Here is a 26245-nt window from a genome sequence, read left to right on the forward strand (position 1 = left end):
AAGTGAATTGCAGCATACGAAGCTGTATGGCCCCGCGCGCACTGCGATAATAAAATCGCAGCCGGGACCTCAGTCGGCATTTCGCCCTCCAAGCGTCAACATATCGGAACCTGCTTCTCCAATGGAGTTAAGCCCGCTCCACACTCGTGCGCGAATCGCGGCGCGAAGCCGCGAACGCGAGTCTGGAGTCGATTTCGCATATCAGCGAACTAGACTCCACACTCACGTTCGCGGCTTCGCCCGCGATTCACGCGCATAGTCTGGAGGGCGCTTTACAAGATGAGACTCTAGATGTTGACCGTTTAATTATAGAAATAGAAGGAGATCACCTTTGTGGTATAAATACTCAGTCATACAGCGATTGCATATTGTTTCACGACAAGCGACTGGTACGACATCCATGTCGAGAATGAACAAATCGTCGAGTTTTTCATCGCAGTGCGCGCACTGAAATTTCTGCGATAAATTACAGCGCGATTCTAAAATCGTGTCGCAAAAATTAAAATCGTGGTGCGCGCTTGGCGTTATACGATTTAATGGAACGGCAACTACTTAAATACACGTCAACGCGGGCTATAACCGCGAAAATCCAAGTGCGCAAATTGCGGGCATCTTTCTTTGTCACTCTTATTACGCTGTCATTGGAGTAAAAGAGAAAGATCCCCGCAATTTGGGGGCTTACCGCAAAAGCCGAAATTCACCAGTTATTAAAAAATCGATTTAAAATAATAGTTTTTTTTTGTACTCGTATAATGCAATCAAATTTCGTATAATTGCGGGCACAGGATCGCATAATCAAGATTTATAAACTGGCAGCCCTGATTAAAAATTAAATGTTGAGAGCAGCAACACCTGCAAAACTGTCAAATAAATTTTAAAAAGAATCAAGCTTGAGCTGAGCTGACTTTGGATCGATATATGATACGAACAATATCAATGGATTTTATACATTAACTTACGTATTGATTATCACTTTTATTAATGAGTTCTACTATATGACAATCAAAGCTTTTGTAATAATGGATATACCATTTCCTGAAACGACACCGCGTTTCATCGACTCGAAATGGTTTAGTGCAGACACCCCTTGCGACGAAGACGCAGAGTTGACGGCTTTGGAGCAATCAAACCAGAACTGGGTATGTTTATTGATACATGTTTATATTAACCTTTTGACCGCCAAAGACGGAGACTCCGTCACGGCAATAATCAAAGCTAGATCAATAATTGAAGCTAGATCAATAATTGCAGCTAGATCAATAATCGAAGCTAGATCAATAACGAACACCTTGGACTTGAGACCATTTTGGTTAGCGAGACTTGGCGTTCAAAGGGTTAATACCCTGGTAAGTAGACAACGACAACACGGCATATTGTTTGGTGTAGTTTAAATTTATTTCGTTGCAGTTAAGTAATGTTGGGCAGCAATACAAGGCTCGGGCGCCGCTGGGTAAGGCCGACCCGGAGCCCATGGAGGAGTGTGAGTCGGAAGAGGAAGAGGGTAAGCTCTTTGTCTAATTATTATCTGTATTAACTTATATTAAAGTGTTCTGTCAAAAAAAATGTAAGTACCTTTAACAGCTTCTTGGTGGGATATCGCGAAATTGTTACACTAGAATTAAACAATTCAAACTTAAGTCAAGATTTAAATTAAAAGTTAATTAAAACTGGATTAATTATTCTAACACAGATTTATGCATTGGAATTGCGTTAAGTTTATATTATGGTAATTAAAATGAATCATTTAGTATTTATTTCTTTGCCTCAATTGAAGTTTATTTTTAACATATTTTAAGTTCATTAATAATGCTTTTATGGCTTACTGTATCTTTTCTTACTCATCGATTTATTAACTACATTTCAAGATGTTTAAATTGAGCCCAAGCTTTTCATAATATAAATAATAAATACACCAAATTGAACTTATGAAGCCCTAAGATACTGGGAAGCTGTAGAGATTAAACAAGGTAAACCTCAGTCAAAGAAATATATGGATTACAGAATGAAGCTGTTGAGGCAGTGAGTTGGTAAAAGCATGGTTACTTTAATCATTACTCCAAAGGAAATTAGTGTGTAAAGTTTATTATGAAATTTTACCGCGATGGCAGGTTGTTCGTCAAAACTTCATATTGTTTTATAACCTGGACGCACCTATGCATCTCGTTAATGCCAGTTAAAAAATCAGGGGAAATCTGCTTTTTCTTGTCACTCGTGCAACAAAGTTATGGGCAACCGATAGTGTTTAAATAAAACATGCCTTTGTTGCTAATTATAAGCTACTTCCATAAAAAAAACCATCTGCGGCTTAAGGGGGACTGCTGGTATTGTCCCCTGGCTGTCGAGACAGAATTACAATAACAAATATTTGATCCTGATGATAGTTTGTCAGTTTGGTTGGGTTTTAACCCTTTACCAGGCCCCGAAGAACCAGCGTGTCTTAATACGTACTTTATATGCTGTTGCAACCGTATTGAACGCCTTGTAAAAAATGTATTTATGAAAGTCGGAGATCTTCCTCTAAACCAGAAATAAAAATGTGGGTTACGGTTATCCCATCGCCTGTCTAAGTAATGAACTGTCATACTAGATTTTGTCTTATTATATTCTTGATCAGGCCAAGGGATATATTCCACCCACATCTTATATCGGTTATAATAGTCAAGGTTTAACTCCAAATCTCCTACGAACCATTATATCAATCACTGAAAACATTATTTTATGATCTTCATTCATGGCACGCTTCAAAATCCAATAATATATCTTTAGCAGCCATTTAAATCCACTTGACCAGTGATGTTAGTGGTTTGTTTACAAATTCGAACACTTTACTGAATTTAAGAAAAACACAAGCAGATATATAGAACCATTTTTTGTTATTTTCATGATTTTAATGATTGTAAGGTAATATAATCATATATTTTGCTAAATACTCCTGCGTCCTTGTGATATGACCAGAATTAGGATGTGGGATGACTCTATCCCATTGCCTGGCTAGAATTTGCCTGTGTGGGAACTATTCTTCCCATGACCCGATTAGATTTTGGGGCTCTTTGGTTTTTGTTATTTATTTTTAAGTATACAGGCTGTATCAAAAATACGAGTAGGTACCTAATTCGTTTAAGGGCATTCTCGGTACGTATTTATTTTTTGTAAGTATAATAAAATAACTACCGATAATATATCCTGAGGGACGGTACGGTCGACATTTGTCGGGTATGTCGCCGTCTTATATATTATTACTAGCGACCCGCCCCCGCTTCGCACGGGTGCAATGCTGATACTAAATACTTATACATATACATATAAACCTTCCTCTTGAATCACTCTATCTATTAAAGAAAACCGCATCAAAATCCGTTGCGTAGTTTCAAAGATTTAAGCATACAAAGGGACATAGGGACAGAGAAAGCGACTTTGTTTTATACTATGTAGTGATGTATCTACATTATCTAGTCGATGGGAAAATGCTGGGCGGACTGTGCTGCAAAAGCTGTGGTGGTTTCCGCAGAATTTTCAGTGGGCTCATTCGGGTCAGACAGCTACAAGAATTGTACTGTCCATATTGTGGAGAACAATTATTTGATTAGAAAAAAAGGTTTAAGTTTGTTTGTAATGGAGGGCCCGAAGTTATGGTATCAATATTATTTTTTCCGTAGTAAAACTGTAAGCGTTTTTTTTTTTGTAATAACCTCAGCAACAAGCAATAAAATAATGTTCATGAAAAGAATGGTGTTTTTGTATTTGTCTAACTGCAAACATCGTTTATATTACAAGGCGATCAATCCAAATGGGTCAGTATGGAGATGTCAGAAACTTTGTGAGATAGCGAAATCTGTTCTTAGGAACCATAGCTTCGATTTAATAATAAGGGCATTCAAACGTTTTTTCAATCTTGACCCATTTGGATTGATCAGCCTGTATATTTGTAACACAGTCTCACACCTAGACAGGCAATGGGATAAATACTTACCTCATTACTTTTTGGTTAAAAGCAACACAATTATTCAATTTTATGATACTATCTACAAGAAGAAATTCTTCAGGGAAAGCCTTTAAAAGGAGATTTTATAGCTAGGTACATGAATTCGCTCTAGGTTGAACACAAAAACTGTTTTATTACTTACGTGAGTTTTTATGACATGACAAGACAATTTACCGGGCCATGGGAAAAATAGCTCCCACACAGTTAAACTCTAATAAGGCCATGGGATAATGTCAACCCACATCCTAATTCTGGTCATACACAATAATGCATGAATATTTAGCAATGTTTACGATTACATTTGCTTTCAACACTCAAAATCTACAAAATATCAAAAAATTGTTCGATCTATGTACTTCTGTTTCATAGAAATTATGGAAAGTGTTCGAATTTCTCCGTAGTTTGCTGAAATTAGCGTTCAAGTGAATTGAAATGGCTGCCAAAGATATATTACGCAATTTAGAAGCGTGTTGTGAATGAAGATCATAAAATAATATTTTCAGGGATTGACAAAATATTTTGTAGGTGGTTTGGAGTTAAAACCTGACTACGGTAACCGATATAAGATGTGGGTGGAATATTTCCCTTGGCCTGGTAAAGGGTTAACATCTACTGACACAGGAGTATCCTATTATTCTATGGCTCTTATTTGCGAGTCATAGGAATAAAAAAAACATGGGCATGTAAGGGACCGACAACCGTTACTTGAATCTATGTAAACTTTGCCATACTACTACTAACTAGCTATTGTTTCTGCAAATCGACTTAAATCGATGGTCTGCCGCTTTTGTTTCATGCTACCGTATTGAACCCGTTTTGGCCCCAATTTCTGTTTCGTCTACGGACTCCATATCCGTGTCCAACATATGTGAGCCGGTAAGTGGTGTTTATCTAGATGATTTTGGCAAACAGTTGTTCGCAAGCTAATATAAGACACCTACAAAAGAGCTACCTAGATCAATAAGTAAAAGACACACTGAAGTAAGTAGGCCCCACTTATAAGCGCTTGATACATCTGACTTAATTCATGACCAGCAAGCAACGGAATTCTCCTTGTACTAAGCTGTTTTATAAAAAATAGCATTCTGCTTCAGAAATATTTTTTTTATTGAATAATTTTATACTTACAATGAAATATTTAGAATGCAACTTTTCCTAATTCTGCTTTTAATATGTAATTTATAATTTTGCAGAATTTTCTACAAAACAGATTCAGTGCAAATAGTGGAAGACTCAGACGAAGTAGAGGAGGAGCCAGAACCTCCAAACATGAACCACGATGTGGACTTGTTGCAAATACACGAGGATTCTAGCCACGACGACGACGCTGGCAACGTTTACAATGAACAAGACACGCACAAAATCGGAGACGACTCTGATGACGATTTAGAATCTGACAACTCACCGCCGTCAACTGAAAACTGGGGTGATGACGACCACAACGTTTGTTGTGGTGCTACCGCTGGTAGGAAATGCAATTTCCGACTTTACCTAATTGGCAAATTTATGATTTATGCAGCTCTAAACAGATCGGTAAATTTGCCAGTTTTTATTTCAATGGAAATACCTATGTGAAATACTGTTGACGTTTCAGGTTGACGTTGCCTAATTTTTATTAATGTTTTCTTGCATTCGCGATTGGTCATGCTTCATCATTAGAGACAGCAAGGATATATTTTCAATTGTTTTATAACAGAGACATTTTGTATTTGACAGGATAAACCTTTTTTGTTATAAAAAGCGTAGGACCTGACCTAAGAAGAATAATCAGGTACTTTGTTATGAATGAATGCATGACCAGCGGATACTCTTCTAATATCTTCTTACAAAAATTGTTGTTAATAAAGGCATGTTAGTAGAACGTGATTGTACAGTCGACCTCAAAGATATGTTTACACTTTTGCACCTTGTTCCTTTGTAATAAGGCGTAAAATGAAAACATATTTGGTGTAAACTGTACAACATTTCTTCTAACAGACATGGCGCCATTACTGTCCCCTGGACAACGGATCAGAATAACAAGCTGAACTACCCAATTTAAACTTATTATTGTTTTCCGGTTTTGTTTAAGTACACATTTTAAGTTAATTGGTTTCTTTTTTACGTACTATACATTCGTCAATTTATTATTATACCTGTTTATTTTGTTCATTTATATAAGTTTTAATAAAGTTACGTTGTATAAAATATTTTATTGTTTTTTTTATTTGGTTTTTAAATGACGAGTACCTATGGGAATGTATGTTGAGGCGAGCTCATGTTCCACACGGTTTTCCCATCTCTATAACTAACGGCCTTCGCAAACACCGAGTTTCCGAGAACTGCCGACAGGCCCGCGCGCGCCCCTCGAGTCGAGCGGCCGCGCCAACCAACCAGTACGAGCCAGACACTTCTAGCGCACGGTCACGTCACTCGTCCTTACGTTTGCCGCTCTCGCGAGTTCCGTATGACTGCCTAACCGACGCGTGTGATATTGTTATTATCGTATCGTACTCTGTATCGTGTTGTGATTTGTGATCAATAAATAATTATAAACTTATTCGTGGGTTTCCGTTATAAGTACTAACCGTTCTCAAAGGAACCCACAGTGGTGACCCCGAACATGGAAGGTTTAAATAACAATGAAAATGACTCTGAGGCTGCCGCCGCCGCCGCCGCCGTCGCAGCCGCCGCCGGTGGTGCCGCCGCCGCCCCTACCGGTGGTAACGCTGTGAATACTCACCTTGGCACTGGTGCTACCGGTGCTCCGCTGCTTCCCGCCCACGCCGCCGTCCACGCTGCCGCCGCCGCCGCTGCGGCCGCCCATCCGACATCGCCGCTAGTGCCGCTGCAGCCGCCATCTGGTTATGGTTATGAGGTAAGCCGTGTTGGGATTCGAGTTCCGCCTTTTTACCCCGATCACCCCACTGTATGGTTCGGTATAATAGAGGCTCAGTTTCACGTAAACAATATTACCAGAGAATTAACAAAATTTTATTACGCAATAGCCCAATTGGACCCCAAAACCGCCACAGAGGCGGAAGAAATAATTACGTGCCCTCCTGCGAACGAACCCTATACCAAACTCAAAAATACACTAATAGCTCGATTCTCGGAATCCAGTGAAGAGAAAATTCATAGACTTTTAGAAAAAGAGGAAATTGGGAGCCGCAAACCTTCCTCTTTCCTACGACATTTGAAGTCTTTAGCTAAAGGAGCAGGATCAGATCAAATGATCAAAACCATTTGGATAAGCAGGCTACCTACACATATACAAGGAAATTTAATTTCCCAGCCCTCAACAATGTCATTGGACGACCTTGGCGACTTAGCCGACAAATTGTATGGCATAACGCCGAATAACCACCACCATCTGGTGCAACAAGTCAATTCGCCGATGCAGTCACAATGCAATTGTAACAACGCAAACTCTGCATGCGCCGTTACATACAATCAGAGTTCCGCAAGCGCTTTACCTTCTAACCACAACCAACCTTTTGATATGCAAAATATGCAGATGCAAATCAATGAGCTTACACGAATGGTTGCTGCCCTCGGTCAAACACAACGAAACTCTGATCGTTCGTACTCGCGCAATAGGAGCAGATCCAGGTCCCGCGCCCGCTACGCTAGCAACGACTTATGTTGGTACCATACCAATTTTGGTGCCAATGCACGCAGGTGCGAGCAGCCGTGTAAATTTGTTAAGGAAAACCAGCAGTAGGGTTGCTAGCGGCGGTAAGTAACCCTACCAACTTACCAAAAATTTACTCTAACCGCCTTTATATCATGGACCGGACAACCAAGAAAGATTATCTTGTAGATACAGGCTCAGATGTGTGCGTCTACCCGTATAAATTAATTGAACGGCGGCGCCCTACATCTACATACGAACTTTATGCTGCAAATCTTACGCCGATAAAAACATATGGAGTAATGACAATCAACCTCAACATCGGACTTCGACGCGACTACACCTGGTCATTTATTGTCGCTGATGTCGGCAGACCTATCATTGGAGCTGATCTCCTCGCACATTACGGTCTCCTCGTCGACCTTAAGAAGAGATGTTTAGTAGATTCTACAACTGGCATGAGTACTCCAGGTAGGCCTGTCATTATTGATGACTCCCCATCCGTCAAGGTCATCTCAGGTACAACAATATATCATCAGCTTTTAGCTAAATTCCCATCTGTAACGAAACCGACCTGTAACATCAACAACTTTAAACATAATATTCAGCACCACATCAAAACCACTCCAGGTCCTCCATCCGCCTGTAGAGCTAGACGTCTTCCGCCTGAAAAGTTAGAAGTCGCTAAAAAGAAGTTCGATGAGCTACACCAGCAAGGTATCATAAGACCCAGCGACAGTCCTTGGGCATCTCCACTCCATATGGTGGCCAAGAAGTCGGGAGGGTGGCGCCCTTGTGGCGACTACAGAGCACTCAACGCCCGCACTCTACCGGACCGCTACCCACTCCGTCATATTGAAGACTTTGGTATGTCTCTTGAAGGTTCCACCATCTTCAGCAAAGTAGACCTGGTCAATGCATTTTACCACCTACCTGTACACGAAGAAGATATCCAGAAGACAGCAGTAATCACACCTTTTGGCCTCTTCGAGTTCCTTAAAATGCCGTTCGGTCTTCGGAACGCCGCGCAGACCTTCCAGCGCTTCATAGACGAGATCACCAGAGACCTACCATTCACCTTTCCATACCTTGATGACATATTAGTAGCCTCCGCTGATGACTCCCAACACCTGGAACATCTCAAAGCCCTTTTTCAGAAGCTCGAAGAATATGGAGTCATTATAAACACTTCTAAATGTTTATTTGGCCAAACTCAAATTGATTTTTTGGGATACAAAGTATCAGTTTCTGGCATAGAACCTCCTTCATCAATGATTGAAGCCATTCAACAGTACCCGAAGCCAGCAACGGTTAAATCACTTCGCAGATTTTTAGGAGTACTGAACTTCTACCGGCGTTTCATCAAAAATGCTGCTAAAACACAAGCACCTCTCAATAATCTACTCAAAGATGGCGTCAAAGGCAATGAACCTGTACACTGGTCTTCTGAGGCCGATAATGCATTCGAATTATGTAGACAAAGTCTCGCACACGCCACTAGACTTACACATCCAAAACAAAACAGCGAGCTTTCTCTCTACACGGATGCATCAGATACTGCCACAGGGGCTGCCCTTCATCAAAAAGGAAACCACGGCTGGGAACCGATTGCGTTTTTCTCAAAAAAACTGACCTCAGCCCAAACCAAGTATAGCGCATATGATAAAGAACTGCTCGCTGTCTACCAAGCCATTCATCACTTTAGGCATTGGTTAGAAGGAAGACATTTCACTATCTTCACTGACCACCGCCCATTGATATTTGCGTTTCAACAAAAACCGGAAAAGTGCAGTCCTCGTCAGTTCCGCCACTTAGAATTCATCAGCCAATTTACAACGGATATCAAGCACATCAGTGGCAATGACAACATCGTCGCTGACGCTCTGTCAAGAGTCGAAGCCATCAGTCAACCAGTAGGTTATCAAGAACTTGCTGCTGCTCAAGCTTCGGACAGAGAGCTACAACAGCTTCTTAACGATAACCAGACAAGCCTTTTAATCAAGAAGATCGTATTCCCTGATACGAACACACCAATATTTTGCGACACTTCTACTACCGTGGCTAGGCCGTACATTCCAACAACACTCCGACGACAGGTGTTCGATTCGCTGCACAACTTAGCACACCCTGGAGTTAAAGTGACAACAAAGCTAATCACCGACAGATATGCGTGGCCCGGAATCAGGAAAGACTGCACTAATTGGTCACGTTCTTGCCTCGCTTGCCAAGCATCCAAGATCAACCGCCATATTACGGCCGCACCCGGATCATTCGCACCACCGAACACCAGATTCGAACACATACACGTCGATTTAGTTGGACCCTTGCCCTATTCCCGGGAATACAGATACCTTCTTACAGTAGTGGATCGATTTTCAAGACTGCCAGAAGCTTATCCTCTAAAAAACATGGAAGCAGAAACAGTTGCACAAAAGTTATTCTCTGGTTGGATATCTCGCTATGGCGTACCACTTCGCATAACTACAGACCAAGGCAGACAATTTCAATCAGAACTGTTTTCATCTCTGTCTCGAATATGTGGTTTCCAACATATACATACCACTCCGTATCACCCAATCGCAAATGGTTTGGTCGAGCGTCTTCACCGGCAACTTAAAGCAGCCCTAAGATGCCATAACAACCCATCATGGACAGATGATTTACCAGTTGTCATGATGGGCCTCCGAGCAGCCTACAAAGAAGATATAGACGCTACTCCAGCCGAAATGGTTTTCGGCCAGAATATCAGACTGCCTGGAGAATTTGTATCACCTGCAACATCCATGGTTCAACCTCAGTCAACATTCGCATCCTCACTCAAATCAGCATTTAATCGATTAGCACCAACTAAAACATCCTCTCACGCAAAAACATCAATCTTCGTTTACAAGGAGCTAGCTTCAGCTACACATGTATATGTCAGACGATTTAACAAGACAGGCCTACAGAATCCGTACGAAGGACCTTTTAGAATCACTGACAGACAAGAAAAAACCCTCACCATTACCGTCAACGGCTTGCCTCGCGTAGTTTCCATCAACAACGTAAAGCCAGCTTTCATCGACACGGATCATACTAGTCCAACTCATACCCCTGATCGACCTGTTCCTATACCTATCAATGAACCAGCTCCTACTTCGCCACCACCTGCACCTGCCACGAAACAGCGAAGTTCCACTACGACCAGAACAGGTAGAACTGTGAGATTTCCTGATAAACTAGATCTATAAATAAGATACCTTTTCTCTGGGGGGGGAGTACTGAGGCGAGCTCATGTTCCACACGGTTTTCCCATCTCTATAACTAACGGCCTTCGCAAACACCGAGTTTCCGAGAACTGCCGACAGGCCCGCGCGCGCCCCTCGAGTCGAGCGGCCGCGCCAACCAACCAGTACGAGCCAGACACTTCTAGCTAGGGTTGCCAGATGGTCGGGATTTGGCGGGATTCTCCCGATTTTTAGCATGTGTTCCCGATTCCCGACAAAGTGTAAACTGTCCCGAAAAACAGCTTCACGTTATAAAACAATAATTTCAAGTTCCGAACTGTCGTCGAGCAAGCGAGCTGACGTAATGCCAATAAAGTAAAATATCGTTGTTTTTAATACAATTACTTTAATTTGAATGAATTTTTTTTTCCCGACTTAAGTCCCAAAATCCCGAAAACTTGATATTGTTTCCCGATAATAGCGCCTTTCGATCTGGCAACCCTACTTCTAGCGCACGGTCACGTCACTCGTCCTTACGTTTGCCGCTCTCGCGAGTTCCGTATGACTGCCTAACCGACGCGTGTGATATTGTTATTATCGTATCGTACTCTGTATCGTGTTGTGATTTGTGATCAATAAATAATTATAAACTTATTCGTGGGTTTCCGTTATAAGTACTAACCGTTCTCAAAGGAACCCACAATGTTAATTTTATTTAAAGCTATATAGCTTATGATCACGCTGTTACAGTTACGCTGGCTGGCTTGTATCTAGGTACCTACGTATTTAATTCTCTGCTGCTTAGGTTACGTCTGACGGGTTATTCCCACTAGTTACCACCAAGTCGTTATAATAATTATAATTACCAGTACTTACCACTAAACTGGGTTTGGTGGTAACTACTGGGAATTTTTTTCCCAGTGGTAAAAGGTGGGAAAAAATTCCCAGTAGTTACACCAGTGTATAAACATGTTCTAATTTCAAGGGCTACTTAGTTAGGGGTAATTTATTTATTACACTATACATACAGTCTGAAGGTTTTCCTACACACAGATGAACGAGAGATTTTTTTTTGTTTTTCACGTGCCATATGTAAGAGATAGGTACGTTTATACGAGTAAAGTAACTCTCGTAAAAGAATAAAGATTTGGACTCTGATATTTCGCATGGTGTTCATCGAACCTTCATTAGCATGATCCAGAATTTGTTAATTTATCATATTTACATTTCATTGTTTTATTTTAGCTCTACACGACCAGTTAAGAACTAAAAAAGATCTAATAATGATTAAAATTCTATGTAATGTATACTTAGCAGATATTGTTTCCTATCATGTTTTCATCTTATAGGGACCTAAATTTTTAACCTTTTTTAATTTTTTATATAATCTGGAATTATCCTTGAGGACCTAAACTTGTCACTCAAGTCTCAAATATCAATATTTACGAGGTATTTGAAATCTACTAAGAAAAAATTTACAGGCCTTTAAAACCTTTGAAAATAACAAACTACAAGTGCTCGCGCTAACGTGTACTAACTTTCAGGCAACGACGAGTCTGACGAATCTGAAGAATCTCACGACGAGGACGAGGAGGAAGATCTGCAGCAGAGCTACCCGCCGGCGCGGAGCGAGCAGCCGCGCACCCTGGACCTTACCGACTCCTCGGAACCCAACATGTCAGACCAGGGCACTCTGTGGCCGTAGCCGGGGATTGACTCATCCGGATTTCTATAAAGGACGAATGAGTGTTAAGTTTAAGGTGCGATTGCGGCAACGCAGTTTCCGAAAGGATTATTTTAGTTGACGGTTTGGCCGCATTACAGGCCATGATGGCTGTATATTGTCCAAGTTTACGAAACGCGTGCCTGTCGAAATATTAACGCTCTGAGCGAATTAGCACGATGCTTACGCTGGCATCGAGTCCCATAGGTACATTTGGTTTTTACATTGGCGGTAACGCAGCGACGTAGCAGTGCAGCGTCTAGCGAATTCGCTCGGAGCGTTTTTCTGTGGCTCAGCGTAACGCACTTTACTATTAAACTGCACGCTACAGCTTAGCAAAAAAGAGTGAAATTTGGCAACACTGTAGCGTCGTCCCGTTTTCTTATATGTATTGGTTTGAAAGGGACGACACTACAGGGTTGCCGCTTTTTAATTTCTACCCTTTTTTGCCAAGCTGTACAGAGAAACGATGATGACAAATATGTATGTAGATATAATTAGGTAAATTTAATTCCACGAAGGTAATACTCGTACATGTGTAGTTACCATTCATTTAAAATGCAGGACTACTTTTTGGTACACACCGGAATTAATTGATTTAGTTTATAGATTGTACAATATTGTGACGTAATATTGTTCAAATCCATCCTTTCCTGAATTATAGTTCGTTTTTTTAGCATCAGAAATAAGGTAAACAATCTCGATGTGTCTTTTAATTGAAAAACACATTTTAAAAATAAGTTATGGCAAATATGTAACAATTATGATTCTAATACGGTCATTTTTATTTTTCTGCTTTCATAAGTAATAGTTATTGATTTTTAAAAAGCGTTTTTATTAAAAGACATGTCAAGATCGCTTACCTTCATTCAAGTTCTTTCTAATGCTAATAAAAAAACGAACTATAGTTAGGCATCACCCGGTTTCTAAAAAAATGAAAATTATACACCGTGTTTTTATTGAATTCCGTTAACTTCGGGGTATGGTTAAATACGTTCAAGAGAACTAAATGCCATAGTTAATTGTAAATAAAAATATTTTTTTGTTTTTTTTTTATAAAAAAAAAATGTTTAAAAAGTAATTAAATGTAGCATGTAGCGTTGTTGTAAGACGGGCATTACATTTAACTCAACCAAACAATTGAAATCTGTGACATATCAATGTCATTTCGAACATCGATCGACCGAGATTGTACTTAAGTTTAGTAGTAAATATATGAACTCATTCTAAACACTAATCAATATGTAAACCGGCCCTAAGGCAAGTGTATACGCTTGTAGAGGACTTATAGGAAAAAAATAAAATATTGATTGTCTCCGAAATGGAGTTAATAAGAATATCGGTGTCTTTGAGAAAGTTAGTTGATTTAAGCTCAGGAATGCACCCTTGAAATTAACGGAAAACAAAAAAAAACACGGTGTATAAATAAACCGAGGATGATAAAAGGTTCGAAGAACACCTGGACGTGTTGTGTGACACTGATTTTGACTGAAAATTTTGTTGTACTCAATGTTTATTTTTTACTTATTTAACTCCCCTGCCCATGTATCCATTTCGATACCAGAATATACATGGGCAGAAGTGTAAGCGGCTTTAGCACAAGTGCCCAGCGACAAATGTCCCGCGCGTGGCCGGTCTGTCTTTAAACGATATGTAAAAAATGCGATGGACGTGTGATCTGTGCTAGGGTCGCAGAGTAAAATAGAATCGTTTTCTAAACATCGTCTGAGATAACGAAATCTTTATTTACTTGCATGTAGGTAACTGAAAAAATAATCATTATAATCAAAATAAAAAGACTGGCCGAAGCCTAAAATTTGACCTGTATCAAAATTGGTAAGAAATCGTTTGAATGACGCTCTTAAAATGTCTGGAAGAAATATATTGCAAGGCCCCTAATAACTATCGGTGTAAATGTTGGCTAAATATTTGTTTGTTAAGATACCTATTTAAGACATTGTTTATAATAGATTATAATATGTATTGGTATCGTCTTGGGACGTCCCATTCGTTTTTCGTCAAGTTCTTAAATTCCTATTCTGCTTTCGTCACTCATGGTACATTCGTCACAATCGTCGGTGGCTTTCAATGTAGAATGAGTGACGAAAGCAGAATAGGACTAATTTAAGAACTTGACGAAAAACGAATGGGACGACCCAAGACGATACCATAATATTACACTGACCGTACTACTTATGTAGATAGACTTTTATGGTTTGTTTACCCTACTGTGGCTAAGGGTAGGATTCTTAATTGTATTGTAAGTTTCTCAATTCAGGGGACCAAGTTGAATCATTTTGTAAATCTGAACCTGAACTCTTCCCCCTGGAAGTTCTTTCTGTTTATATTTTTTTTACAAAATAAAATTTACAACTATTTTTGCTTTTTTCTCTGCCTAACCCAATGCTTCTTAATCTCTGATTGGCTGACCGTATTCAATCATAATTATGATTATCGAAATTAATTATATCAGTATTCTAAATTACAATGATAGATTGACCCTTCGGACATAACACATAACTAAATCATTCAAATTTGTACTAACAAATTGGTATGCCAGACCAGGTAGTTATGTACGTTATGGTATTATTCGTATTACTTTTTATCAGTGAGTTGATTAACGTTGGATTTTTTACGATCTACGTGAATATGCAAGTTAATTATAATTTATGTTCGTAGAATTAATTTTGAAATTTCTTACTATTACATAGGTACCTACTTCTTTAGAAATGTTTTAGACGCAACGGCGGTGGCTGGTATTTGGTATTCTTTTGAGCATAGTTCCCTAAAATTATATGAAATAACAGAAGTATTTATATAAATAATTGTAATTACTTTTACAAACAAAACATTATTCACAATAAAACATAATTAAACCTCACTGGGGGTCGGTACCAAGCAGTGGCGGTGCGTAGAACATGTCCATTAGGCAAGCAAGAGACCTTATTTGGCTTGCCTTTTCTTCCAGGCTTGCAAGATACTGTTGTATCTTGGGAATCGATTTCCATAGCGATTGACAAACCACTTCGATTTTGGACTTAGTTGCGCGAGAATACGATATACAATTGATTAAATTTTCCAAATTACGGTTATTAGGTATGCGTGGTGGGGCAACAAACAAGACACACTATAATACATACACAATATAAAGTAAACGTCCAATATTTGCCGCAGCACAAGGTGGCGAGTCGGGTAATAAAAGTTCGCTCCATGTGGCCGTGCAAATGCGGAAGAAATATCATACCTAACTCCGATTTACCACCTTAGTATGCGGCAAGATAGTGCAAATGTTTACTAGATGACTCCCTGCCATCATCACCTCTATTGACAATGACTTAAGTTTAAATATGACATGTACTCGAAAGTTGGCCTTAGTGCCTTAATAACGGAGCCAGCAATATTAATTTATGCTCCAATGATAAATGAACCACAAACGCAAAGCATGTAATTTTTTTAAATACTAACACTGTACTATTCATCACTGAATATTAATTAGAATCGATACATACTTCAGATATTGCGTTATGCGCCATTGTACTGATTCTTACAATAGTCAGTCCCATTATTACGTATTTTAATGACATTAATTATCATATTAGGTATACATATAAAATTCAGCGTTATTCCCACTAGTTACCACCAAGTTGTTAACAACCGGAAATCCTGTTCTCACCTGACGCCAGATGTAACAGAGAAAAAAAAAATCCCATTAGTGATTTTTTTTAAATGTTAAATACTGATAAAGATACCACTGGTAACAACTCGGTGGTAACTAGTGGGAACCCATAATTATGTGCCTGTAACCACACCATTCGATCAATCCATATGGGATCGACTCGAAATACATATAAAAATAACGATCAAATGGTGTAGTAACATCCTTACAGATTAACAGTGACATCCTTTTGGCAGTAGTTTGGAAGTATATTTTTCATTAAAAATAATAATATATTTTATTTCTGACCGACAAGAAAATGCACTTATGATATTTCATCAAGCCTAAACGTACGTGCAAAATACGAAAAGTTTTAAGTAGGTACCTACTGGAACTGTAACTACCCATGATGACAATCGATTATCGACAAACGCTATTCGAAAATTATAAATGTTTCGAGTTGACAGATGCGAAGTAGTCACGTGATCATTTCCACCATGTGAGTAGCTGAACTTCAAACTCGGGTAAATCGGGCAAATCAGATTACGCGATTTTGGTATTAAGCAAAAGGTAATAGGGTAGATATTTGATGTGAGGGTCGAATGGATTTCGATTGGTTTTTTCTATAAACGAATGTCACCATGTGTGCCGTTCATAAGCAAAAGGTAATTCATTTGCGATTCTAAATATGGCGCAATTGCAATTAGTAAACGCCTTTCTTAATTTTTGATTGACAAAATACTTCTTTTACTTCGCCTAGCGTTTGCTCTCTTACTAGGACAAAACGACCTTTCACTACCATCCAAAATACTAAACCATCTGCACTTGTTTTGCAAATGTTTGATCACTGTGCCTTTAAATAAGGTTAAAATTACCAACAATTTTGATGAAATCAAAGTTTTTAAAACTCCTCAGATTCGGTCCCTTAATTCAGGGGTCTCATAAGAAAATCACACGCCTTCGGTGACGTCGACCACGACGTTCGCTACCCTGGTGAGCAGGGGCCCGATGTTGTCTTTAGGGACTGTACTCCATTTTTCCTTTAGGCATCTTTCCGCGGATGCATGAGATGATTTTTCGCCTGGAACAGTATTTTCAACACATGAGAAGATAGGTGTTAACGTTTAAAAGTCAGGTTTTCAAGATTTTAGAAAAAAGAACTCTGATTTTAGAGGTGTGCGCCGACGTAAAAATGAGCATCAAGGTTGTATTTTGAGGGATAGTGGTATGCACTTACTTAATTTATATGAAAACTTAGTACAAGGCTATATTCATTTTATACATTTTTGAAACCATAAAATAAATACTTAGGTACCTTAAAATATTGAAGCTTAAGAATTGATAAATTTCTCCCGACTAGCGGCTAGTACAATTACCCCCTGCCGTCGCTGTGTCGTCCTGGTACGCGCAATTGTGTGAACTAAGCTAAACAGACACACAGTTAATGTTACCTGAATTGTGACATTTGGCGGTGTTCAAAGTGAAGAATATGGCGCTCTTCCTGACGAGCGGCTGGTACTCGTCGCAGTAGTAGTGGAAGGCCATGGCGAGCGGCGACGGCACGAGGGCCACGTCCTTGACGAGGAGCACCCCCGCCGTCGCTATGTCGTCCTGGTACGCGCGCACCAGTTGAGTGTGACTGCCCATGTTTAAGTCGGCGCCGTCTACGACTCTGTGCTTGGATGGGGTCGTGTCGTTACCTGGAAAAGGATGCAAGTTGTTTGAAGACCCATTTAGATGCATTCATACCGCAGCTATTTTAAGGAGCAACTGTGGACCATCACTGTGCCACAGTACTTAACTAGGTAAGTTTCCTAATATCACCACCACGCATAGTATTGCTCCCCAAACTTTTGACATCTTGTTAACTGCGGTGTGGACGCACCTTTACCTAACATTGAGAGTTTTCGCGCAGTTTCAGTTACCCGACAATTACCGGAAAATTATTTTGTTCCCCTTTGCTAAACAACGTGCCAACACAGCTTGTAAGTACCAGCGATGGTAATTTGATCGCTTAATGTTAATTATTGGTTTGTACTTTGCTAGCTGAAGTATAGTATAGTAGTAGAAGCTAGTATATCCTATACTTACGTAAAAACTTGGCCGTATTTGAAACCACATTGTCAACGAACCCATCAAACTTGTTAGGATCATAATCATTTTTTTGGCTGTTATAAAGAAATATAAAACAGCTAGTATCTTCTCTCTCAAATATTGTTGATATTCCTGAAAAAATAAATACATTTAGTATGCCGCGCCAGGGTCAGAATAGAGTTCAGCAATACTCAGGTGGCCCGTTTTCAAACAGTGGCGTAGCGTGTATAAAGTTTTTGGTACAAGATTTTATCGATGAATGTACTTGTACCACAGGCAATCAATACTTATCAAGACAATCTAAATTAGATTTTATTGTTTCATCACATTTCTTATGGCCACCTCCTGTCTCTATCATCTAAACAGCTCGATGGTACCATAATATTGCATTGTCACCCGACTTTAGGAAGGGAAGTGGGTGAAATTTAGCTTCCGAGATTAACTAACTCACACTAACTAAATAACACACTACACTATATATAGTAACAGGGCAAGTTAAATAAAAGATTATAAAAAGGGTCACAAATGTCGGGAAGAGCCGTACTTATACTATATTACATATAGAAGTAACTAAATTAAAGGCTGGATTTCACCTGTGTGCGGCACAACCATATTCAGTACAAAAATGCTTGTGTCGTATACATGTGGAATTCCGCCTTAAGGTTAGTACAATAATAATGTAGTTACCTGCTTGTAACTGCAGTATCGAATCGTCAGTTACTCTGTATTTCGCTCCCAATTCATTCAGATCACTGCGAAATTTCCTCTCATCATATCTAACCTGCTGGTCTGACGAGCTAAAGAAATCATAATAATACGTAGCGCATAACACAGTCAGCAGACCGACTAAGTATTTGGGTATATTCCCTGAGGATTTCTGTTCTCGTTCTCTGCTTGACTGGTTTATTCTGTGGGAAACGTTTGGAGATCTGCTGGCGAAGCTGGAGTTTCGACTGTCAGCGCTTCTATTGCCGCGAAGCCGGGGCGATACTGAGTTGGACTTGTTTAGATGTTGGCTCTGCGATCGCCAACTATCGAAGTCGTCACTGTAATATGAACGTGACGGGAGTGTGGCGGGTAAGGACTTGGCTAGGACACCGCTGTAACGAAACAGACATTAACCGCTCACAACTTATTGACTTTGTACTGTTATTGTTTACGGAAACTGAGAAGCATAAAGAAATTTAGAAAAGCAAAATAAAAATGTTTGATGCAAATAGCAAAAATGAAGAAGAAACTAATTTGATTAATTGTAACTAAAATGAGTTTTGGGGTTGTGGAGAGTGATAGTCATGAGCTATTGATGAACGTTTCGTTAAAGTAGTAAGAATATCCTCCTAAGGCCCAGCTATACAATTGACAAAACCAAAATTTGCCATTCAAATTGAACCTATAAGTGTAGTAACTAGAATTGATTTTGCGTTGTTGGAAAATTGAACGAAATAAAGCAAAAGCGACTCTGTTCCAATCGAATAGGATTTAAATTTCATCGAACTGAAGAGGTACTATAGGTAGGACCGTGGACCTTAGGAGGATATAGTAATGAAAACACTACACCAAGCAGATATTACAAATTACACCGCTATTGGATATGATTCATACGTGGGTATGGTTGCTACTTATATAAATAAGATACATTGGGATAACTGGATCATTTCGAGTATTTTAGGGTGCTCGAGTATTTCATGCTGCGATTTCATGCGAAGTACATAGGTACCAATACCAATGCACTGCCAATTTAGTACAAACTAAAAGCATTAGCATTAAGTATGTTATTAACATGTCTTCGAAGTACAGTTTGTGAGATAAAATGTTGTATCAGATTCTACGTACTATTGTCCCTCATATAATAAAACACAAACAGTTGATTATTTTAAGTTTGTTTATAGTTCATTGTTTGCAAATTACATATAAATTAATCATATACTTGTTAAAAACTTAATTCACCCAGACATTTGTAATTTTCAGAAATGCACAGCGTCAATAATTATTCAAATAGTTAAAGAAAGTAATATATAGGTATAGGTAAGAGAGATAGCCAAACCATTATTATCATATGTCATACGATGCATGCACATATTTCATCCACCATATTCTTAAAATCAAAATGTATCTATTAAGTACATAATTTATATATGTAGCAAAAAATATATAATTTTATTCTCTAGTCTAAAATAAGACTAAACATTGGTTTTAACACAATTCATTGAGGTATTTAACTATTTCATCAATCAATATGTAAAAAGACTTATATAAAATACTATGAATTATATAAAATACGGAACCCTAAAAAGGTAATAAGTATAATATAAAAATTGTGGAAAGCTGACACACAAATGGATGGGTTGCATCAATTAAGGCTTAATTGACAAGTAAACTTCTTTGCTAGAAATGATAAAATACTTATATAAAAAATCCAAAAATCTACAAGCAACAAGCTATCAATTCCAAACTGTAATTTTTGATCCCATTACTTCAAAGTTTATTGAAAAAAATGTAATAGGTATACCTACTCATAATAATAGGTATTAAAAAATCAACTAAGGTACAGCTACATAAAAAATACACATATAAAGAAGAAATACAGTTCAAATAAAAATAATTTCAAAAATTGTTTATAAATGCAGGCCTAGTTAAGTTAGTTACAGATAAATTAGTACAGTCAAAGCAGTCAAATGCAAGTGCAAGTTTTTCTCTTATAGCTCTTAAAGGCGACTCCAGTTATTAAATGCTCTAAGTTTGTAATAGAGCATCCAATATAAACTTTGACATCCACCATACAATACTTCTAGAAAACCTAGGACATCTATAGAATTGATTCACTTACTGTTCATCAGAATCATCTGTGTATTGTAGATTTGGGGGTGTCATAGAATTCCTTCTCCTCATGGCAACTGGGCTCGAAGTATGAGAAAATTTGCTGAAATTTGAATAAATCAGACTAAACATTATTTGTTGTCTATCATAAAATATAAACTACATAGTCTTTATAGTTTCATATGGGTTTTATCCAGCGAACTGATATACATGGAAGTATTCTGTCCGCTCAGTTATGACCCAACGTAAACTATTCGATTGTAGGCGGTGCTTACAAACTATTCGATTCGTAACTTCAGTTCGACCAAGATGACAGTCAGTGACGGATGGCTAAATTGATTTATAAAAACAACGTTTTTTTGTAATTAAAAATGTCTTCAGGTTTCGTGAAGTTGTGCAGAAGTTATTTTAGTTCATACCAAGGATAGTGGAATCACTTTTCACTTTTAGTAAACAGGTAACTTCAGTAAAATTTGGAATAAACATGACGATTTGTTTTCAATACTACCGTGCTAAGCTAAAACGTAACAACTGCATACGACTTTCATAACAACATACGACTTTTTAAATTGCGAGGATAATAAGGATGGTGTTATGCCAAATGAAGTAGACTACTTTATTAACTTGTGCTTGGTTTAGGTATTTTCTATATAATAATAAATGTAGTAGTGAATTCTTTCTTACAGATTTGTATTTTCCTTTTTTATTTCATGAGATGGAGCTGTAAAAAAGCTATCTAATTATTTCAAATTAATAATCAAATGTGATATTATCATTTTACATTACTTTCCATTCAGATTCCCACAAGATGCTATTCGCAGAAAGCTATGGAAAAAAGCTGTCCAATTAGAGAGACATGAAATTGAGTGGATGCCTGGAAAGATATCTAGAATATGTTCTATTCATGAGATATAACTCGTGAGATAATCATACCCGATCTCCTATATGTAGATACACTTCCACTAAATTAATTTAACAAATACACACATTATCTGAAAATGTTGATCATTCGAATCCACGCTCTACCGTCACATATATGTAGGTTCTCTCTTAAGCCATTGCCGTCAGTAGAAAAGAGCGGCAAATTTAGAAAATGTAAGCGCGCGAACGGGTGTGGTTCCATACAAAATTTAAATGTGCACCTTTTTCTACTGACAAACTTGCTTGACCGGCTATATACATATAAAATATTTCCATTGGAACTGAAAGTGGGGATTTATTGTGACTCCGCCTATTCAAATATTTTTGACCCGATTCGTGTACCCATGTAAATTTTGCAGGCTGTATAGCCAGTCCGAATTCTAAAATCAAGTTTGCCATACATTTACAATGGCGTGACTGTACGTGACTTCGCACTGCCATACAAATTTATAATAAAATATACAAAATACTTATTATCAGACACTGATGACATAGTAGAGGTTGCAGGAAAAGACTGGATGTACAATGCCAAACACAGACATTTATGGAAGAAATGGGAGGAGGCCTTTACCCAAACGGGATCCATACCTCACGAAAGGAGGAAAAACAACAGAAACAACAGCATAAAAACATATTTTAACAGAAACTAAAAAAGAGTTATGGAAATAAAGAGGCTATAATAATAATAACTTATTATAGCGGAATACATTTATACAACAATGATATATTTACTTATGTTGAGTTAGTCTGTCATTTCATAACAACATTTTAACTAGTTATCTTTTAATCTGCATTAAATTATTATACGTGAATTATTTGACTGGTTCTTCAATGTATGGCATAAACCTATCCCTGTCCAAGTCATATTATAATCAAATATGAATCGCAAACTCTAAGCGGCCAGTACGTACAGCAAGAAGGTTATTAGCGGATTAATGTCGCTGATTGGTAGTTATTGACATTATATGCATTTCATCTACACTTAGCTATGTACCATTAGTGTAATAAAGATGACTATTATTTTGTTTACCAGCTTTGATTACAGGCTCTGTAAACGCGTCGTCTTATTTAAATGTAGGCGTAATTTTGTATGTGTGCTAATTTGGCCCGAGAATTTGAACGGTAATGTTCCTAAAGGCGGTTTCCATACTAAATATATGCGTTCACTGGTTTTATCTCCTGATTTTCATTTGTTATATACTTACATTGGACAAAGAAATTGGATAGGTGGAAAAGCATCCTTAGAGGCATGTTAATTTTTTGGAATATTTGTAAAGATGTTTGTGAATTAGACTGTACAGAACTCTAAAAATTGTCACCAAGGCTGTTTGTGTAAGTGGTCCAACTTACACAGTTTTTTTATTGTACGGTTATCAATTTCACGCAGAAAAATTTAATGACATAGGGAGTTCCTATATTGGAACGATTATCAATGCTTTTCTCATATTAAAATTATAACAAATTAGGTATAGAGACAGATATATTTATTTGCATCCAATGTACATATTTATAATATGAATTATATACGAGTTATTTTGCCCTCTTAAATCCGAAACCTAATAATTATATGTGACGTTCCACGGCAAAAGGTACCTTATGGCGGCTGGCGCTTACGTCGCAATAATATTGGAGCGGCGTTAATAAAAGCGTAAGCGCCAACCGCCAAAAGGTAGGTACTTTTATCCGTGGGACGTCACATATGCGTATCAACCAACCTCATAACGTTATCCACCTCGTCAACCCCACCTGCGCCCTCCTCGCGCTCGTCCTCACTGCTATTGTCGTCGCCATACCGCGCCATCACTCCTGCCTCGACGGACAGATCGTGTGAATGAATGCTTCTCCTCGCAGATGGTATTATGTGACGCCTCCTACTCTGTTTTAAACAAGCATAACATTACAGTTCGTTTTTTTAGCATTAGAAAGAACTCCACAGAAGCAAGCGTACAGTTTTTATCAGGCTCTTTAATTGTTAATAATTATTGAATTATCTAATGTAGCATGGTCAATACATATAATTTACTTCAAATTAATACCGCTAAAAGTGCCGGATTTGGAACCACAAGCTTACTTCTGCGAAGTTCTTTCTAATGCTAAAAAAACGAACTATAGTCAGAAACGTCGATTTTTAGTTGGTGAGATTGGAGCTCATAAAAATGTTAATACTAACCACAAATTCTTGGTTTACATTCATTTATAAATAATTGTTGCTTATCCTATTTTATATTAATTAACTAAGAAGGTAATAATTTAAAAATCATATTCAGTAATTTGAGAAAAGGATATACAATATACATGCAATATACAATAAGACAAATAACCTAACAGTACGTTCGCGTTCTGTTTAGTGTTTGACAATAATGACATTGACAATAGTGACGTGATATACCTTATGCATCATTATTTGCTTATTTGCGGTATTTGACACATTATGACTGACGTATACAGAGATGTAACTAACCCAAATCGATTGTCACAGCAAGCGATTACGATTGGATGGCACGTAGACTGAGGTATCGAATTGTGACGTATAATGAATTTTTATTTGAGATTTAAATAAAGCTAGATTTATATGGATTTCCCGCAAGTTAAATGCATTTAATACACCGACCGAGTAGGTCGCACCCATCGTCAAAATCTAAACTAACTGGGGATCTATTTTAAAGTTTATTTATGTTATTTCTGTGTCAAATATGTTCTCTGTCAGGTGACGATAAATCAAGGCCTCTACGTTTTCTGTTCTCTTTGACGGCGCAGCAACTAGTATCATTTCTCACTCCTCGCTCTTTTAAAAATGCCGTTTGTCAAAAAAGGACAACCATACTGTTGACAAGGTGAGCTTCAAATCAAATGTTGCCTTTTTTTATGCATCCAGGCTGTGTATGTGTGCGTAAAAACGTGTATGTGTGCTCTTTTAGGGATGTCAAAAGTCGATTTTAATCGTGTTATACACCGTGAAATTTTAGTGGTTGTTTTCCCGCAACGAAATGATTCTGCTATCGATATACAGTCGATGTGTAATCTTTTTTTTAAGTAATGTTAAGAAATGCCAGATTTATAAATGTGTCGAACGAAACTCGAAAGTGACCTAACACCAGTAGTAGCACTGCAGTAGTACCTAACTAATTCTTTTGAGTGAATGAAACAAAATAACCTGAAAAGTAGTTCCATCTATTTTTCCTTCACATATTTTACGTGCAGTTAGTTTGCAGATCCTTAATAGTAAACATAACAAGTTAAGATCAAGCTTTTAATGATCAAAAACTTAAACAAACACTTAAACTTCCCGATACCGCAATACACAATCACCTTTGCCCTGTGCATGTGGTGGCGTTTGAAACTGCCCGTGGTTAAGCAGCCGCTGTGTTGCGGCGACAATTGTTCGTCCGTGTGGAACTTGGGGGTTTAAAATCCCCCGAAGACGCAGCGACTGTAAATGGTCCGGTTCCGCGTAAAGTCGCCGGGCGGCGTGGGAGTCGTAGTTAGCCCTAGCGTACAGCTGCACCATCGCGACGTACTCTAAATTAGAATATTCGTAATGTCGATCCATTTTACTAGAAATAGCAGGGATGACATTGACAGGATCTGTTATCACATTAGTTTAATAAGCGAAGAGGATGTAATTATTCGATTTACCAAAGTTGACACAACGATCAAACTAATAAAAAGGTTTTATTTCAACTGTTAATCGTGAAGGAACAGTCTAAGTAAATTTTAATTTCAGTTGTCAAACAGTAAAGCACTCTAGCCTTGTTACACAGTTTAAAAAAGTAACATGTGCTTGTTTATTTGTTTATCTGTTTACAATATCGGGAACTGTCGTCGACTTGCAGTTTTAGTGTGTTACTATTGTTTTTCGCTTGTTCGAGTTTAGGTTAGTTTTTTGTAATATTTTTTTTTGGAAAACAGTTTATTTATAAGTTTGTCTATCATAATTCGAAAGTACTACCGATAGCAAATCGCCCTGCCGCGGGAAAACAACCACTAAAATTTCACGGTGTATATCGATAAACCCTACACAGCGGAACGGAATAGCTATTAATTGAAGCTTCAATATCTTCGTTAAACATAAACATAATTGAAATGCTAATTAATAATAAATATATTAGAATATAATAAAATAATTCAATTATTGCGGAACACATATTTTAGTAAGTATTTATTTATGTGTTCTTCCTGGCGTTATCCCGGCATTTTGCCACGGCTCATGGGAGCCTGGGGTCCGCTTGACAAC

General features: G+C 38.2%; 2 protein-coding genes and 1 long non-coding RNA gene across 5 annotated transcripts in view; 2 read left to right on the plus strand and 1 right to left on the minus strand.

Annotated features, from left to right (window-relative positions):
* LOC134678581 (uncharacterized) overlaps positions 1-14900 on the plus strand; it is a 38220-nt gene extending 23320 nt beyond the window's left edge. The window contains exon 2 of the long non-coding RNA XR_010100206.1: positions 13733-14900. This is a non-coding gene — a long non-coding RNA (uncharacterized LOC134678581). The remainder of the gene's footprint in view (positions 1-13732) is intronic.
* On the plus strand, positions 837-13704 carry LOC134678572 (anaphase-promoting complex subunit 15B-like). Of its 2 annotated transcripts, none has more exons than XM_063537196.1 (4): positions 837-1139; positions 1408-1501; positions 5193-5447; positions 12346-13704. In XM_063537196.1, the coding sequence occupies exons 1-4, from the start codon at positions 996-998 to the stop codon at positions 12504-12506; spliced, it is 654 nt and encodes a 217-aa protein (XP_063393266.1). In that variant the 5' UTR covers positions 837-995; the 3' UTR covers positions 12507-13704. The 2 variants fall into 2 exon arrangements, with proteins under 2 accessions (XP_063393266.1, XP_063393265.1); XM_063537195.1 differs by having other exon boundaries at positions 843-1139; positions 1387-1501.
* Positions 14901-15336: 436 nt separating the features above from the next.
* LOC134678191 (uncharacterized) lies at positions 15337-24330 on the minus strand. 2 transcript variants are annotated; one of them, XM_063536652.1, is made up of 7 exons: positions 24182-24330; positions 23727-23887; positions 21101-21193; positions 18961-19319; positions 18271-18405; positions 17631-17879; positions 15337-17260 (listed from the first exon to the last, which is right to left on the minus strand). In XM_063536652.1, the coding sequence occupies exons 1-7, from the start codon at positions 24203-24205 to the stop codon at positions 17130-17132; spliced, it is 1152 nt and encodes a 383-aa protein (XP_063392722.1). In that variant the 5' UTR covers positions 24206-24330; the 3' UTR covers positions 15337-17129. The 2 variants fall into 2 exon arrangements, with proteins under 2 accessions (XP_063392722.1, XP_063392721.1); XM_063536651.1 differs by having other exon boundaries at positions 18961-19373; positions 24182-24329.
* Between the last annotated feature and the right edge of the window lie 1915 nt (positions 24331-26245).

This window comes from Cydia fagiglandana, chromosome Z, assembly GCF_963556715.1.
Source record: "Cydia fagiglandana chromosome Z, ilCydFagi1.1, whole genome shotgun sequence".
In the NCBI taxonomy this organism is placed as follows: domain Eukaryota; kingdom Metazoa; phylum Arthropoda; class Insecta; order Lepidoptera; family Tortricidae; genus Cydia; species Cydia fagiglandana.

What these genes read in the sequence shown, in the direction of transcription:
- LOC134678191 (XM_063536651.1), bottom strand. Translation starts at nt 24,205, where the DNA reads ATGAATGTAAACCAAGAATTTGTG. An exon ending in GATACTGCAGTTACAAGCAG is followed by an intron (nt 18,406 to 18,960) that starts GTAACTACATTA and finishes TTATTTTTTCAG; the next exon opens with GAATATCAACAATATTTGAG. An exon ending in CGCCAAATGTCACAATTCAG is followed by an intron (nt 17,261 to 17,630) that starts GTAACATTAACT and finishes ATACTGTTCCAG; the next exon opens with GCGAAAAATCATCTCATGCA.
- LOC134678572 (XM_063537195.1), top strand. Translation starts at nt 996, where the DNA reads ATGACAATCAAAGCTTTTGTAATAATGGATATACCATTTCCTGAAACG. An exon ending in AGCAATCAAACCAGAACTGG is followed by an intron (nt 1,140 to 1,386) that starts GTATGTTTATTG and finishes TGTTTGGTGTAG; the next exon opens with TTTAAATTTATTTCGTTGCA. An exon ending in TTGTTGTGGTGCTACCGCTG is followed by an intron (nt 5,448 to 12,345) that starts GTAGGAAATGCA and finishes ACTAACTTTCAG; the next exon opens with GCAACGACGAGTCTGACGAA.